This window comes from Pelecanus crispus, chromosome 4, assembly GCF_030463565.1.
Source record: "Pelecanus crispus isolate bPelCri1 chromosome 4, bPelCri1.pri, whole genome shotgun sequence".
In the NCBI taxonomy this organism is placed as follows: Eukaryota; Metazoa; Chordata; class Aves; order Pelecaniformes; family Pelecanidae; genus Pelecanus; species Pelecanus crispus.
In genome coordinates this window covers 35986317-36002826 of record NC_134646.1, presented here as the reverse complement: position 1 = coordinate 36002826, position 16510 = coordinate 35986317, and the positions used below count along the sequence as shown (strand labels likewise).

Genomic DNA, 16510 nt, shown 5'->3' with positions numbered 1-16510 from the left:
TTTAAACTGAGTTTACAAATGTGAATTTGCCACTTACTATGGACGATGTATGAGAATGAATATCCTATGTGTGGTCAAAGCTTTGATTGGACTTTGTGCCTTACCTAGCGCCAGAAAATCCATGTAGGTGAGAGCTTTGAATTGTATGCAGTGGGTTCCCTGGTGCCTTGCAAGGTGTGGTTGTCAAATGACTTCTTGCCTGGTGTGTTGGTAACGCTGCTTTCCCCCGTGGACTCTCTGACTCCTGTCAGGGTTGTGTTCACACTGAGTTTCTTGACTCAGTAAGAGCATGAATAAAGTGTCTTTCCCACCCACTTGCCTAATGTCAAAAAATGTTGAGGAATGTGATCTCTCTGTTGCTTAAATTTGGTGAATCGATCGGTGGACTCAAAAGGTGTTGGTGTGGGAAATGGGGGGGGGGGGGGGGGGGGGCAGGTAGGCACACATGCGCACACACACTTGTACAGAGTGAGCACATAATCCTTGTACTCAGGGAAACCAAACTAAAAGAGTAAGGAAGAAAGGAACACCAGGCATATAGTTTTTAACTGTTTTCCTTCCATAGGAAGAAAGGAGCTGAGCAGCAGCTGTTTTTCACCCCTCTCTTATTTACAGGTTGCAATAAATGGCGCAAATTTGCAGAATGTCTTCATGCTTCTCACCCTGGAGCCTCTGCTGGCCAGAAGCCCTTTTCTGGTACTTCATGTTCGCAGGAGTAACTTAGTCGGTGATGCTTTAAGGGAGTTGAGCATCCATTCAGACATTGATTTGAAAAAGCCTCTTAAAGTAAGTTTTCCCCACACCCTTAGCACCCTCTCATCCAGCTGATGTTTCTGCAGCCTTTCAGCCCTTCACGTTACCACTTCACCACTGTACAGTGGCATCTCAATAGGTATAGCACACAGGGACACTTGAGCTGATCAATGTGGGGGTTAAGTCTTTCTCGCCTCCAACTCCTCAAGTGTTTTGGCAGTGGACAGTTTGCAAGAAGGCAAACAGGGGGTTTACTCTCTTTTCCTGGTGTGTCTACTGTATGAAGGGGTGGGGGAGGAAACATTTCTATGATACTATGCAGTCTGTTTTGCTCTTCTGCAGGAACAGGCCACTTAGAATAGGACATGTTTTATCTCTGAGAGGTTGCTACAAAATTCGGCAGCTGCTGTCATGTTCCTGCTTCTGTTGTTGGGAGGACAGGTTGTTATTTATGATTTGCATAAGGAGTTAAACATTTTCAAAATATCTTGTTTGCCACCCCCTGTTCCCTTTCCCTCCCTGCAAGCAGAGCACTGAAACAGGCTCATGCATTGCAGCGGGTTTGGGCATGTTAGACAAATTGCTTTATGTGGCTCCCAATTAGAAAGATGTCTGATTCACTCTGTCTCAGCTCTGCATCCCTGTTACTAACCTGCTTTTTCTACAGGTCATCTTTGATGGTGAGGAAGCTGTTGACGCTGGAGGAGTGACAAAGGAATTTTTCCTTCTGTTGTTAAAAGAACTCCTCAACCCCATCTATGGCATGTTCACTTACTACCCAGAGTCAAACTTGCTGTGGTTTTCAGACACGGTAAGCCCTTGCCCTTTATACATGCAGGTTGAAATAATATGCTGCATTTAAATGACAAGTAAGTTAGTGGCAAAGTATGGGAAAGAAGTGATCTTCCTCTCATTTTCCACCCATGATACAATGTGAGCTTTATTTTCAGTCAGTGGAAATAAGTATAGGTCCATTAACTTTAGTAGAATGGTGATGATTGTGCCTGTTAAGGAGCTGGCTCTTTCTCTTTATTCTTATCCCATAATAAAACTTGTATTAAGTATCAGATGACAGTTAATAGAACTCTTATTATTATGAATGTGATAATCATGCGCTGTTTTACAGAACCAGAGGTTTAGGTCATAATGGTATTAGAATTCTGTGCTTCCCTTGCTGTTCACGTAATTGCAACCAATCCACTTAGTCATGCATCACCATCACCTTCAGGGTCTAAACTTGTTAATGCTTTATGTGAGGAAGCTCTTAAATGGCAAGAAACATGGTTTGTGGTGAAAGTTCGTTGGTTTTGGAAGGGTTTGGAGTGCAAGTTCTGTACCTGTCAGGTAGCGTTATGCTGGAGGTGGTGGTTTATGTCCTTTTTTTCTTCACCTACCTAGCTAGCAAGATGGAAAATGATGTTGTCAGTGTTCCTTTAAGGTGTAGGTGCCCTGGTGGGGGTTCTTTTAATTTATTAATTACATTTTACAAGGAAGGAAATTACATGGCACCTTTTGTAACTTGTAAACAGTATTGCAGAGCAATTACTCCTCATGTTAATGCTATAAAAACAACAAGTCTTTTGACACTAAGAATAATGACAGTGTAAACACTGAGAATGAGTGTCACATATTTACAACATTTAACAAATATCGGCAGCCAGTCTGACATACCAGCGTGAGAGTAAATATGTGAAGGAATGAAGGCTGGTATACCAACAGCTACGTTGGTATATTTGCCTGGGTGGCACTGTGGTTATGCATAAGCTTTTAATAAAAATAGAATGGGTGATAGAGAATTGTTAATACATTTTCTTGCAGTACATCAACAGCAAATGTTGAAGCTTTGATAGTGTCTAAATGCAAAGGTTTGTAAAAAGGAAATAAAAGGCAGGTAAGGTGAAAAGCAGCTGTTGCTATTTCCACAGCTAATCATGGCTTACAAAAGTAATAGGGCTTGGTTTCTGAATCTTCATTTCTGTGCCACATTCCACCAAGGAATTCACAACCAAACTGGGACCTGATAGGAGCATCTGATTTTGTCCCAGTTGGAAAAGCAGGGGCTAGCTTCTTAGTGCATGGGGGAAAGGGTACTGTGACAGTACCTGTGATGGTGTGTCTCATCAGGATTTCTCTGTGGTTTTGCAGTGTTTTGTAGAACACAACTGGTTTCACTTGATTGGCATCATATGCGGTCTTGCAATATACAACTTCACAGTGGTAGACCTTCACTTTCCCTTGGCTCTGTACAAAAAACTCTTGAATGTGAAGCCCTGCCTAGAGGATTTGAAAGAGCTATCCCCTACGGAAGGAAGGTATGACAAACAAAATTTGCAGCCTTTCTGGGAAGGGAGACCTTCCATTTGAGAACAAGAAATGCCAAACTGGGTGAAAGCTGTTCAGTAAAACATCTTCTGATACTTTTGAGTGACTGATTAATTTGGGGGGCTGTGATCCTAGCAAAGTACATAAGCCGGTGGTGAATTTCGTGTAAGTCTTCTCCTATCCCACAGGCTATCAGATTCATCTGCCTAGGCTCTAACCCCTGTACTCACCTTCCCGACCCCCAGAAATTGGATATCCACACAGCCAAAAGATACCTACAACAGTCCTTTGAAAACAGGGGTGGGGGCTTGTCCCTCCACTGTGTGATTGCATGCATGATCCCAGATCCTAACCTCAGCCTTTCTCCCCATGCCAGGCTTGGGTTAGCAAGCAGATCCACTGCATATCTCATGATGTAGCCCAGATTTGGAACTGTGCGTAGGATGTGAACTGTCCCATCCCTGAACCAGTGTAACTCTGGCCTGCTCCCATGCCAGAGAGAAGGGAGTTGAGTGGAGTGAAGGAAGTGCTTTTTCTAAATGGTGTATTGAATCTTTTCTGCCTAATTGTATGAGGATATTGGTTGCCTCTGACACTTGAGGTTAAGATCCCACTGTCTGACTGCTCTCTCTTTTTTCTTCTGAGTTGCCATCTGATTTATCTGCACAAAGTGACAGCTGTATTTAACAAGAATGAGGTAAAATGCCAGGAAGACAGGAGCAGGGTTTTCAGGGATAGAAGAAGAATATTTTCTACATGATGGGGGTACAGATATACTCCAGCATCCTCTCTTCCTCTACTCCCTCAGACCTTTGTGTGATGAAGGCATAAATATCTAGCACTCCTTAAGAATTAGAAATGTAATTCTATTCTAAGGTCAGGATCATTAAAGGCGATCTGTGTACTAGGTTGGCATGGACTATATTGATAATTCGTGTGGACTGGCATTTACCCTGCTTCTAACAAAGCACCTCTTTATTTGAGGTGTATTTCTTTCTTACCCCTTCAGGTGACTCAGAGATTCTCTCTCTTGCAATCCTATTATCCAGATGTGTGATGCTGTTTACTTTTGTTGAATTTCTTTTCCCCTTTAGATGTATGGCTTTTTGAATCTCTGATTTTTTTTTCTCATTTCTTTCCCTACCTGTCATGTAGGAGTCTTCAGCAACTTTTAGATTACCCTGGGGAAGATGTAGAAGAGACATTCTGCTTGAATTTTACAGTAAGACACATTTAACATATCCGCTCTATGATTACTGTGGTATAGTTGAAGCCCATCTACTTATTCATGTGTATTATGGTTTATTCCAAACTCTGCCTGTAGCACATACCCCATGTTAATGTTAAAATGTTTAAATTCATTGCTGTCAACTCCCTTCTTCACATGGTCATGAAAACTGAGCTAGTAAGTAGATTAAGCAGAGTGGTTTTCAAAATAGCCTTGTTGTCATTGTGGCATGTCTTACATGCCAGTGGCCATCTTTTTCACACTAGACAGTGAGAAGCAGATTCCTAAATCCTCCTTGGAAATGGAAGTTAGGCTTTGACATCACTGGGTCAATTCTTGAAATTCTAACACAATTTAGAGTTTTCCTTGCTGTCATAACACTAATACTTTTTAACTTAAAAACTTACAGTGAGTGTACTTGGTCAGACTTTTTTTAGAAACAAAATGCTGGAGGATATTGCTAGGAGACATGCTGAGGTAGTCAGCTTTCCTGTGCTACTACAGGAGTAAAAGAAATTTTTTTCTAGCTAGTAACCTAGATGCAGTAGTTTCTATTACACAGTAGAGAATCCCTGAAATTAAGAGTTCAATCTCGATGTACACTGGAATATCGTGTACATCCCTCATCATATGCAAACATTTAGAGCCTCACAAAGAGGTATGGCATCATTATTCTCCAAGCTATGTTTTCCTCTCACTCGGGCATGGTAAAGGGTTTCCATGTTTCAATGTCTTTTTTTTAAAAAAAAAAAGTCCTGATGCTCTAACAGGTTGTGAGTGATGGGTTCCTCTTGGGCTTGATCTGGGTTCTTGACTCTCTGTTGAGGCCCTGCCGGGGGTAAAAACCAGGTACCAGGAAACTCTGCTACACACTGTGAAGAAAATCCTTGCTGAGTTAGGAGAGTGTTGACCATTTCCTTGTTTCATAAATGAGAACACATAAAGTCTCTTAGGTCAAACTTAACCTCTGGAGTGAGTCAGACCTGGGTCTCACTGTGTCTCATGCAGGTTAGAGCTGCAATTCAGGATGAGGTAATGAAGCCATAATGATGATAATGCAGACTGTGTAAAAAAGAATACCTTTGAAGTAACAGGAGATTTTTCTCCAAATTCTCTTTTCACACAAAAGGATATTCTTACTCTCTCTTTCTTGCACTATATACTGCCTAATATATAAAGACATACAGATACATCTGCTAAAACTTTGAAATTAATAAATAACTGATATCCCAAACCTTGAAATTAATAACTCATCTTGCATGTCAAAATCTGAGCCTCTTTTGTGTATGGCAACTTGAAAATTGACCCTTTTGCATTTTTTCCACGTGACCGATTTCGTATGTACAGAATATATGTTTTTACTGGTGCCATCCTAGGCCAGGCAAAAGCAGGAAGCTGTCTGTGGTCATGCCGTCTTGTGGTGGGAGCAGATGAATTAATCTACTGAGCTTCTATTGTAAAAAAGGGAGTCCTTTTTATTACCAGAGCATCTGGGCTTAGTTAAATACAGTTTTTTAGTTATCAGTCTCTTGGGGATTTTTCACAGGAAATCTATATAAAAGAATAACTTTTTTCCTTTCTGAGTTTGCATTTAGACTTAATAGCAGTCCTACAGCACATGTAAATGATGGAAAGTGGTGAAGCATGCAGGGCATTTGGAGCAGAGAAAAAATGTTCTGCATGTACCCTTTTCTCTGGCCCACCCTTCACATGCCAGTCAACAAGTGTGAAAGAGAACTCTATCTTTCTGCAGGCATATGGCCTGAAAAGTACTTCTGGTAAAATTTGTTTTCTGGTTTTGTACAGATCTGCAGGGAGAGCTACGGTGTGACAGAGCAGAAGAACCTGATTGAAGATGGAGATAAAATTCTGGTGCAGAAGGACAATAGGTAAGTGGGGCGTATGTGGGGATGGACTCGTACTTGCTGTGAAGTCAGCTGCAATGCCACAGGAAGTTTTCCTGAGGTGAAATGTGGGATAGAATTACAAGTCACTGCAAAGAATTCTAAGACTAGTTGTTCAAAAGTTACTGGGTGCCAGTGGCACTTGAATAAAAAGGAAGTTTTCATCATCTTTCTGCCAGCATTTGGAAAATACCCCACACACTTTTGGATGGACATCTTCCCTGTAAAAGGCCTTCATATAGATCCTTGGGCAGTTGTCTCATGGTAAATAGAGATTGCAACATGATTTTGGCCCTTGAAGGTTAATCTCCCTGATGGTTTAGAGAGGAACTGTACGTGACTAACAAAACTGGGCCTGGCAAACTTGTTTATACAGTTAATTCTGGAGCTGGAAACACTTTCCCTTGAGCATGCCTGATAGAGGACCACCACCCCTGACTAGATCCATAAGGCCCTACTGTACATAGATTCCTTTCCGTTTGACTGAACACCTGAGAGTTATTACTAGCACAGCTACCATTCCTCCCCCCCCCTTTTTTTTTTCCAGCTGCTAAACTATTTTCTTCTCATAATCCTGTAATTGGATTTCTACAAATGCCTTTATTACTTGAAGCAGCGTTCAGATTCTTTCTCTGCGGGCAAAACAGTGTGATCCAGTGACTAGTCAGCAGCATGGTTAGGGGCTTGTGCTAGGATTGCTGAAGACCTTGATGGCAAACCTGGAGATGAAGTCATTTCCTATTAAACTGATTATTTAAAAGGGTTTTGATTGTGTCTAAAGCCATTGCTGTAACAAAAGCTTTGTCTGTATTACCTTCTTACCTACTTTACTGCTGCCCAAAAGGGTGCAGTTTTACAGCTAAATAGCTGCCTCCATGCAAAACCCATGTGGAGATGGAGCAGTGTAAGTCTGCCTCCCTGCAAAGAGAGGATGGGCTTCAGGTAAATTAGAGGAGAGTTTAACCTACACTTCTAACAGTGAAGTAAAGATGAAAATGCTAGTGATAGTACCCTTTAGGTTTTTAGGCTGGGTGTGTACGGCCGTTTTACTACTGTGTGCCATACTGGCCTAGGGGGAGGAACAAAGGTTTTAGCTGAGCAAATGTTTGGGAAGAGCACCCACGTTAGTTCCTGCAACTGTTTATTAAGTCAGGAGTAACAAGAAAAGAAAATCCTTAAGGAGAAAGGCTAGTGTGTAGTTCCACTGGCTTAACACATTCCAAAATGCAATTGCTTTGTTTTGGCCAGAGTTTTGAACTCAGGCTAACCTCTAAATCCAAGTCTAGACATGGCTGTCAACTCATCCACCTTACAGTGCTTAATGACTTCCTCCACCCCTACATTTAGAGGCCAGGGACCAATTTGATGCCCTCCTGGCCTGAATAGTTTGCTGTGTGCATGTCTTTGGGCACTGCCCTTCCTGCCTGAGGAAAGTTCACTGGGAACTGAAGAATGCACAGGATTGCTTTGACTGAAAAATGCCAAGTAGGAAATGCCTGCATTTTCCCTTTCTCCTTTGGAGTTCATATTGGGTGTCACAACATAAAATGTTCTTGATAAAGGGTTCATGACCGTAACAACCAGAGAGGTATTAAGCAACAGTTAAGTGCTTAATCAGCTTGGATTTCCCTAATGCTCAGGTGACTATCAGGAATATGACAATAAAACAAATGCTCTGGAAAATAACTCCCCCTTTGCTGTATGATTTCATATTCCAAGTTTTCGTGTCAGTCTGCTTCCTTATTTTTCTTTTTTTATTTTCTCACTCATCCCTCGCTGCTTTTACATAGCAGATGCATTGAGAATTCCTCCACCAAAAGGTCAAAATCTTTCAGTTGTGACCTCCTCAGCTAGAGACTGAGATACCGGATTCTGTGGTGTTCCCTGATCTGCTTATCCTCTGACTGCAGGTGTGAGCTGCTCTTGAATGTCAGGCAAAAACGACACCTCCACCCACAGAGAATAGTTTCGTGTCCCAGTTTGCCACATTGGCTGGTGCATTATCATCAGGTTTAAAAAAAAAAAAAAAAAGTCGGGGAAATATTTTAAGTCATTGCACAAATAAAATTCTAATGGTGTGCTCAGATCGCGGTGCTTTGGGAATAGGAAAGAGAGAGTAGAATAAAGATGCTTAACCTCCTAACAAAATCCAGAGACAGGGTTTGGCCAGGGCCTGCCACAAGTTTCTTGCCAATGACTACAGAATGGTGTTTTTATTAATGCTTTTCTTGGGAACCCTTGAAGCAAAACAGGGTTGTCATTCTGAGAGGAGTCGTTCTCTTTGCCACGTACTCCAAATGCAGAAGTCCTGTATTTATTTAACCGGAGTGTGAAAGATGAAGAGGAGGTTTCCGAAGACTATTTTCTTGCTCTGTAGTGAGGGGCATTTCTTGATTTCTTTCAGTTGTTTTCTCTTTGGGGCCAGAAGGGAGGGAATTGGCCATGCAGTTTCAGATCAAGACTTTTCAGAGCAGGATTTCCTCAGTCTGCCTCTAGGCTACAGCTTTGGCTTTGAAAGTGCTGAACCACTGGCAAGACTTGTTGGGGACTGAGTCAGCAGCAGCTGCCTCTGAAAATTCACAGGGTACCTAACTAGGGCTCTGTGAGGCTCTTGGGTTTGGAAGTGGTAGTCTTCTGGGCACTGTCTGTCTGATTTGGTTCCCTCTCCCCAGCAGAGCACTTGCTCACAGCAACCTGGCAGTCCAAGGTCATTGCGGCTGAGCGCAGAGCCCTGTGCCGAGTAACCCCAGACACCTGCGGACTGAGAAGAGCTGTAGGTTATTTCCTGGACTTGCTAAATGTAGGGCTGCAGGAGCTGGGCCAGGGGGTGGACATGTTCTTCTGGTGACTGAATCCTGATATTTGCTTAACACAACCTCTGTGCAGGCACGGGTTCCATGGGGAAGAGGGCTCTGTTCCTGACACCTCCCCAGAGCTTGGTGTCACCCTGGCTCCCTCCCGGCCCTGTGGGCAACTGGATGCAATGCCGCTGGGTGGGTTTATTGGTAGTATAGAGCCTGGGCTGCTGGGGGACCTCACATGCTGCTGCTGGGGAGTAAGCAGACACATGGTGGTACTTGCTGCCTAATACTTTGTCCATGTTGCAGTGACTCAGCTTAGTGAGAGGAGTGGGTTGAACCTGTTGAAGACTCATGTTTGCAAGACGTGTTACAGGCAGAAACAGGAAAATTTAGCAGTGCTGCTGCTCAGGCATATGATTAAAAGTGCTTTCCTTTGCCTGCTCTCTCTCAATGCCCTAGGGAAGAATTCGTTGAAGCCTACGTAAATTACATCTTCAACCTCTCCATCCATGAGTGGTACACGGCCTTTTCCACTGGCTTTCTGAAAGTGTGTGGTGGGAAAGTCCTGGAACTCTTCCAGCCCACAGAGCTCAGGGCCATGATAGTTGGAAACAGTAACTACAACTGGGAGGAACTGGAGGAGGTAAAGCTTCCCTCTTGTCGTGTTTTTCTTCTTTTTTTCACAAGTACCAGGATTACGCAGTTGTATGAAGTGGGCACTAGCCTGGCACATGAGATGTGATGAGCCACAGATGTCTTTTTTTATGCTCCCTGTACACCTTGCCATCATTCACATGAAAAGTTTATTTCTGGGCTGTCCTGCTGCTGATAAAGCTCAGGGAGGAAATTCAGGATGAGAAAGGACAGGGGAGAAGGACTTCCATCTGCTGTTTTTAGGGATGAAACCTAAGACTGAAGGGAAGAGACAAAGTCAGGCTCTTCACCTACGGTAAAACTTACTCCACTGCACAAGGGCAAAAAGTACACAGCCAAGAATTCAAAGGGGAGTCTGGACACAAAGTAGGAGTTGTCTCCTTTCAAAATGCATAGATCGGCAATTTACTTGCTCTGTCTCAGCCTCAGCAGTAAAAGTGGCTTTGCAATGCAGGATCCTGTTCAGGAGTCCAACCTGTGAACAGGTACTCCAGGATTCCTCATGACAGCTGTCATTAGCTGAATAGCTAGAAACCTAATGCCTGCCTCCCACATATTGCTAGGAGAACCCTTTACTGGGTCTTTGAGCCAAGCTATTGCCCATGACCCCATCTGTGCTCCATTTAATAACTGTCAGACATCGATCTGATGTCAGATACCAGAAGAGATCAGGTCTGGTTTCTGCTTAGTCTTTGCTTTCTAGTGCCAGATAAAATGATGTGCCTTTCTGGTTTTTAATAGAGTGCTGTCTATAAGGGAGACTACACTGCGACACACCCAACTGTGAGAATGTTTTGGGAAACGTTTCATGCATTTCCCTTGGAAAAGAAGAAGAAGTTTCTCTGTAAGTATCTTGCAGTGGTGCAGTGTCTCCTGAAATTGAAGACTTGGGTGGGAATGTCTGGCAGAGCTTCTGGGTTATGGCATGTTGCATTAGGTGCTAGAAGATGATCCAGCATGAATGGCTATCCCCGAGTTATCTGCTGCCAGATAATCTGTTTTCTCCCTCTCTTGTTTTGTGTTCATTTTTACCTTCAAAATCACTGGGTGGTATCTGCAGCACAAGATCCAATGCGGTCTCTGACAAGGGAGTGCAGTATCCATCTGTTCGCATTGTCAGGAGGGTAATTCATAGCAGTCCCCAGTGCCCATGCTTAATCTGGTTCCTTCTGCAAGCTGAGCTTTCAGGCATTGCGGCATTCTTTTTAAGGGCAATGGGGCAGTTGTAGGGTGACAGCTGAGTAGAGGAGCTAGTGTATAATGTGACAGGAAAATGAGACCACAAATTGGTGTGACTGGGTAGTAGATACCTCCCCTCCTGATGGTGGTCTCCTTGTGCTAGTAGGGTGGGTGGTGTGCTGAGGAGAGGAAATCCCCTGCAGAAGTGGCCTTCTTGGGAAATGCTTGTCCATGTCTGTGTTGCTTTGTGTCCCAGCCACCCACAGATCTGCTGTGTGGCATTCGCTTTATTTGGGGATAGAAGGGGAGATGAGGAGAAATACGTGGTTTTAAGGGTAAGTGGTTCTGAGTTTGTTGCTACAGCCAGCAACTTTTGCTCCCTTGGGAGTCCTGGTGGACACCAAGTTGACCGTGAGCCAACAATGTGCCCCTGCTGCAAAGAAGGCGAATGGTATCCTGGGCTCTGTTACGAGGGGTGTTGCCAGCTGGTCGGGGAGGGTGATCTTTCCCCTCTGCCTGGAGTGCTTTGACCAGTTCTGGACTCCCCAGTGCGCACGAGAGACACGGGCATACCAGAGAGAGACCAGTGAAGGGCTGCTGACTCGGGGACTGGAGCATCTCTCCTATGAGGAAAGGCTGTGAGAGCTGGGAGTGTTCAGCCTGGAGAAGGCTCACAGGGGACTTCATCAGTGTATATAAATACTTGAAGGGAGGGTGCAAAGAGGACGGAGCCAGGCTCTTTTCAGTGGTGCCCAGTGACAGGACCAGAGGCAACAGGGCACAAACTGAAACACAGCAGGTGCCATCTGAACATCAGGAAACACTTTTTCCCTGTGAGGGTGACCAAGCACTGGCACAGCTGCCCATAGAGGTTGTGGAGTCTCCATCCTTGGAGATACTGAAAAGCTGGACACAGTCCTGGGCAGCGGGGTTGGCCCAGAGGATCTCCAGAAGTCCCCTCAACCTCAGCCACTCTGATTCTGGAAAGATAACTGCTGGAAAGATAAAGGCCAGTATTTTTATGTGCGTTGGTTTTTTTTCTTTCCCAAAGACACAAGCAGTCAGCTAGTTGTCCTGCATAGAATCATAGAATTGTTTGGGTTAGAAAAGACCTTTAAGATCATCAAGTCCAACCGTTAACCTAACACTACACCATGTCCACTACTAAACCAATTAAAGGTAGAGTAATAATTAATTTCATGTTTCCTGGCTTGGTGGCTGGATTATTTTTTAATGAAAGTAAAACTAGGAATCATTAAGGTTGGAAACCTTAAGATCATCAGTCCAACTGTCAACCCAACACCACCATGCCCACTAAACCATGTCCCAAAGTGCCACATCTACCTGTTTTTTGAACATCTCCAGGGATGGTGACTCCACCACCTCTCTGGGCAGCCTGTTCCAATGCTTGACCACTCTTTCCATGAAGAAATTTTTCCTAATATCGAATCTAAACCCCCCCTGACACAACTTGAGGCCATTTCCTCTCATCCTATCACTTGTTACTTGGGAGGAGAGACCAACACCCACCTCACTAATGGCTTGGCCAAAACTTGCATGCTGAAATTAGCAGTTGTGTAGAGAGGGTCCTGGGAGTCCCGGTTCACAGCAGAGGCTTTTGTGGGTAACTCCCCCATAAGAGGGAGCTTTTAAGGGAAGGGGGAGCCGTAGGCAGCTTTATTTACTTATCTGTGCACCCAGCAATGGCCTTGCTTCTTGCCTCTGCTCTCCTGCACCTCCCATGTGAGAGCAGTCATGCCCTGCGTGCAGTTCAGTCAGCATTTCAGCCCCTCCAGGCAGGGTCCCGCCATGCAGGTGGGGTTGGAGTTTGCCTTCAGGTGCACCCTCGGCGCGAGGTCGCCTGCCCTAACTGTACAACCTTCCCTCTGCTTCTCCTAGTGTTTCTGACGGGCAGCGACCGCATTCCCATCTACGGCATGTCCAGCCTGCGCATCGTCATCCAGTCCACTGCCAGCGGGGAGCAGTACCTGCCCGTGGCGCATACCTGCTACAACCTCCTGGACCTGCCCAAGTACAGCAGCAAAGAGATCCTCAGCGCCCGGCTGGTGCAAGCCATCGATCACTACGAGGGCTTTAGCTTAGCTTGACCACTGTGGGAGAGGCACAGACACTTGGGTACGGAGGAAGAAAATGGTGGGCTTGGCTTTATTTTTGTAAGGGAATGGATCAGAACATTTTTTGGGAAAAAATAATTAATAATAATAATAGATTGAGATGATGCAGTCTCAGCCTGATGCTGCCAGCATTTTGTGGGGCTTCAGCAGGGAGAGGCTATTGCTTTGAATTTTCTCATCTACTGAACAAAATCAGTTCAGTGGGCATTTTTGTTGTTTCCCCTCCAACTTTGACACCACTGCCCTCCCGGCAATACTGTGTAGTTTGCTTTTATTGCCCCATACACACACATACTTACCTCTTCTTTTAGTCCGGTTTAAATATTTTGATAATTCCTTGCATTTAGGCCATAGTGGAAATTAAGGATGAAATAGTGATCTCCTCCTTGAAAAGCTGTGACTCCCCCCCCCGCTTTTATTTTTCCTCCCTTTTTAAATGCAAGCTGGTTCTTGCTTGCTTTGAATGGAAATATCCCCTCTGCCCTTTGGTCCTTGGCGGATGGTACTGGGCTGGGATGTCCTTTGTGACCCCCAGGGTGGTGTATCAGTGATGCTCTGTCTTTTTGCACCAGGATGTCTCATGGAGAATGATATGATGGGGTTGGGGAGGGTTGGCTATAGTTTTTCCTCACTTGTCTTGAATTTTGTTTCCAAGCAATGTCATCTTAAAGAAGCCTCAGACTCCTCTGGAGCGGGGTTTGTGTTCGGGCTTGTGGAAGGATAAACCCTGCCTATAATAACGGGTTTCTCAAATTGCATCTCTCTTGTGTTGTGTTTCTATCTTGGCAAGTCTACAGGTTAGTTGGGTGGGCTTCACCGAGCCCTGTTTTTCCATCCGAACAGACCTGTTGTTCCAATACAAGGTGAGGCGGCTGCTTTCACCACTGCCGCCTTTCTCCAGAGGAGTCATGTGTGTATGAATGTGTGCACGCGTGTGAGTGTGTGTGAGCGTACGAGGTGTGTATAAGCTCTCTGGTCTTACCCGGTCAGAGAAAAGAAATGAGTGTGAGATCCATGTTGGAGTGATAACCCTCTGTTTGGAGACTGGTTTTATTTTTGGAGCTAGGGTTACTTTATTTTGCTGGTTGAGAGGAGCCCTTTCACTTGACAGCTGTTTTGCTGGGGGCCCCTAAAGGACAATCTGTATGAATCAGACTGGAAAAGTACACTGGGACTTGAGCAGGCAACAATCATTACCTAAATCTATCCTTTAAGATGGGAGAGCCTTTATCCTCTTTCCCCCAGTCTCCCCCACTGCCATTAAATGAAGTTTGAACGATTCCCCCCCATTTTTCAGGTCTTGATGTAAATCTCATTTTAAGCCTAGGGTGGTTTTGACATTGACTTGTTTTTAGGATATAGTATTTATGCACCACGTTCAATACACAGTATTGAACTTTGCACCTCGTAAGAAAAGGTTTTAGGCTTCTGGGTTTTTTTTAAGACAAGCTGTGGGCTACACCGAGAGCCCTCCAGCCTTTCTAATGCAGCGTTGAAGACAAATATACAATTATATCAAATGTTTATTTTCGATGTGTGTGTACATAGTACAGTATTATGCAATAAATTTGATGTTTAATTCTGCCTGAGTGGCTGCCTTTGTGTGGGGAAGCAAAGGAGGGGCTGCTCTAGGCCCTGGCGCTGCCTCTCCCGCTGCTCTTGCCGTGCCTCCGAGCAGCTGGAAGGAGAAGGGCGCTGCTTACCTGGGCCGTGGCCCTGCTGCGGGTCAGCACCCCAGCCCAGCCCAACCCAGCCCCTTGCTGCTCGCCTCCGTCAAGTGCTGCCCTTCCCCTTCCTCACCCAGATGCAGCCCGCTGCGCTGGTTGCCAAATGAGAGCAAGGCAGGACGCGGCCCCGGCGGGGCTGTCTCCAGCCGGAGCACGAGAAGTTTTATCTGCACGGCCTGGCTCTGTGGAAGAGCTGGGAAGTGAGACCAGACCGGAGTCTATCTATCCCTTTATCCTACATCCCTGGTGTTTCTCCTCCCTTCCTCCCACCTCGCAGGCAGCTGGGTGTGCAGCAGTGCCTTTCCTCACGGTGCGGAAGGCCACCAAGGCTTCCCCATCCAGTGGCCTCTCCTGCCTGGCCCCACACCCCCAGGTGTGGGCAGGAGCATGTCCCCCAGTCCCCCTGGGCTGAGCAGCGGGAGGTGCATGGGGCCCCAGCTGGGTGCTGGAGGCAGCGAGGCTGTGGCAGCCTGGCGGTACCCCTGCCCCTCCTCTGCGTAGCGCCAGAGCTGCTGCTTCGTTAATCGATGGCAAATAAGTAATTAAGAAGGGGCCTGTGTGTGCAGGAGCTGTGGCAGTGACACCAGAGGAACTGCAACAGAGGGACAGCGACCGTGGGCGGCTGTGTGTCGGTGTTGTGCGCCTGTCTGTCTGTGGCCAGGGTGCAGGCTGGTGGCTGAGCTGTTCCCTTGGGTGCCTTGGCTCCTCACCCTGTTTGCTTGGGGAACCCCCACCACCTCACCCCAAAAGGGGGGGGGGGTGTGTGTGTACTCAGAACCTGCTTGTCAGCTGCTGTGAGCCTAGGGAATCGGCCAGCAATGACATGGCCTCACAGTGCTTGCCTGGCTCCCCAGCACCATGGCACAGCATTAGCCTATGCAAATATTGCTAATTTACTGGCTTAACACAGGGTAACACAGGACTTATGGCTTCAACTTTCCTGAGCTTATGAAGCAAGGGTGCTGTGCTCTTCCTTTACCTGTGTGGGTAAACGCACAGCATCTAGGTAGGATTAATAATGAGGTACCATGTGCACACACATATATATAAAAAAAAAAAGTTTTTGTGTGTATATAAATGCGGGTTTTTTTATATATATATATAAAAAAAGTTTTATCTGTACATCTTGGCTCAGCGGAAGTCAGGCAAGTCCTCTGTGGAACACCTGGGAATTGAGACCATATAAACATATATATAAAAAAACCCCCATATATATATATATATATATATATATATATGTTTGCAACGTAATTTGTAACTAATGTTACTGCATCTCTTTTATAATACACCTACAAAAAAAAAAAATCTTATCAAACTAAAAATAGGTATTCAAAGGCTTTGTGCTAGATGAGCAAGATGGGCAAGCTGAAGTGAAATGAGTAAGAGACTTGACTCAAAACTCAGTCGGGCTGCCAGGGAAATGGCTGTCCCGGCACTGGCGAGCATTTCATGGCAAATGGTGGCACTGCTCAAAGCTGGCCGTGAAACTTTCTATCAGAAAGTTTAAGAACAAAGTAAAATACTTCCTTCCCTGCCTCCACAGAAAACATAAAAATATATATATATTTTTATATAATGTCTAACTATATATATGGTCTAACTATATATAATATATATATATAGTTAGACACCTGCCTGGCCACCTCATCTTGGGGCAACATGCTATTTAACCCAAGGCAGGGGGTGAAATGTTAACTCTGTATCTCTTTTTTGGCAAGAAGCCCAAGAGCGAGGGAGCCAGCCCAGGGCTGGTGGGTCAAGGGCAGGGTGATGGCTGCTGCCCAGCCACTTGCGTACTGAGCTGAGC

General features: G+C 45.2%; 1 protein-coding gene across 5 annotated transcripts in view; it reads left to right on the top strand.

Moving 5' to 3' along the window:
- HERC3 (HECT and RLD domain containing E3 ubiquitin protein ligase 3) overlaps positions 1 to 13393 on the top strand; it is a 46933-nt gene extending 33540 nt beyond the window's left edge. For 3 of the 5 annotated variants that reach the window (XM_009492625.2, XM_075709805.1, XM_075709804.1), the window contains 8 exons: positions 616 to 786; positions 1421 to 1564; positions 2899 to 3065; positions 4231 to 4297; positions 6110 to 6192; positions 9468 to 9651; positions 10404 to 10506; positions 12741 to 13393. In XM_009492625.2, the coding sequence (XP_009490900.1) occupies positions 616 to 786; positions 1421 to 1564; positions 2899 to 3065; positions 4231 to 4297; positions 6110 to 6192; positions 9468 to 9651; positions 10404 to 10506; positions 12741 to 12949 (1128 nt within the window). In that variant the 3' untranslated portion in view covers positions 12950 to 13393. Of the gene's footprint in view, positions 1 to 615; positions 787 to 1095; positions 1216 to 1420; positions 1565 to 2898; positions 3066 to 4230; positions 4298 to 6109; positions 6193 to 9467; positions 9652 to 10403; positions 10507 to 12740 lie in introns of those variants that run through there. The other 2 variants (XM_075709807.1, XM_075709808.1) reach the window with 2 other exon arrangements.
- Positions 13394 to 16510: the final 3117 nt, after the last annotated feature.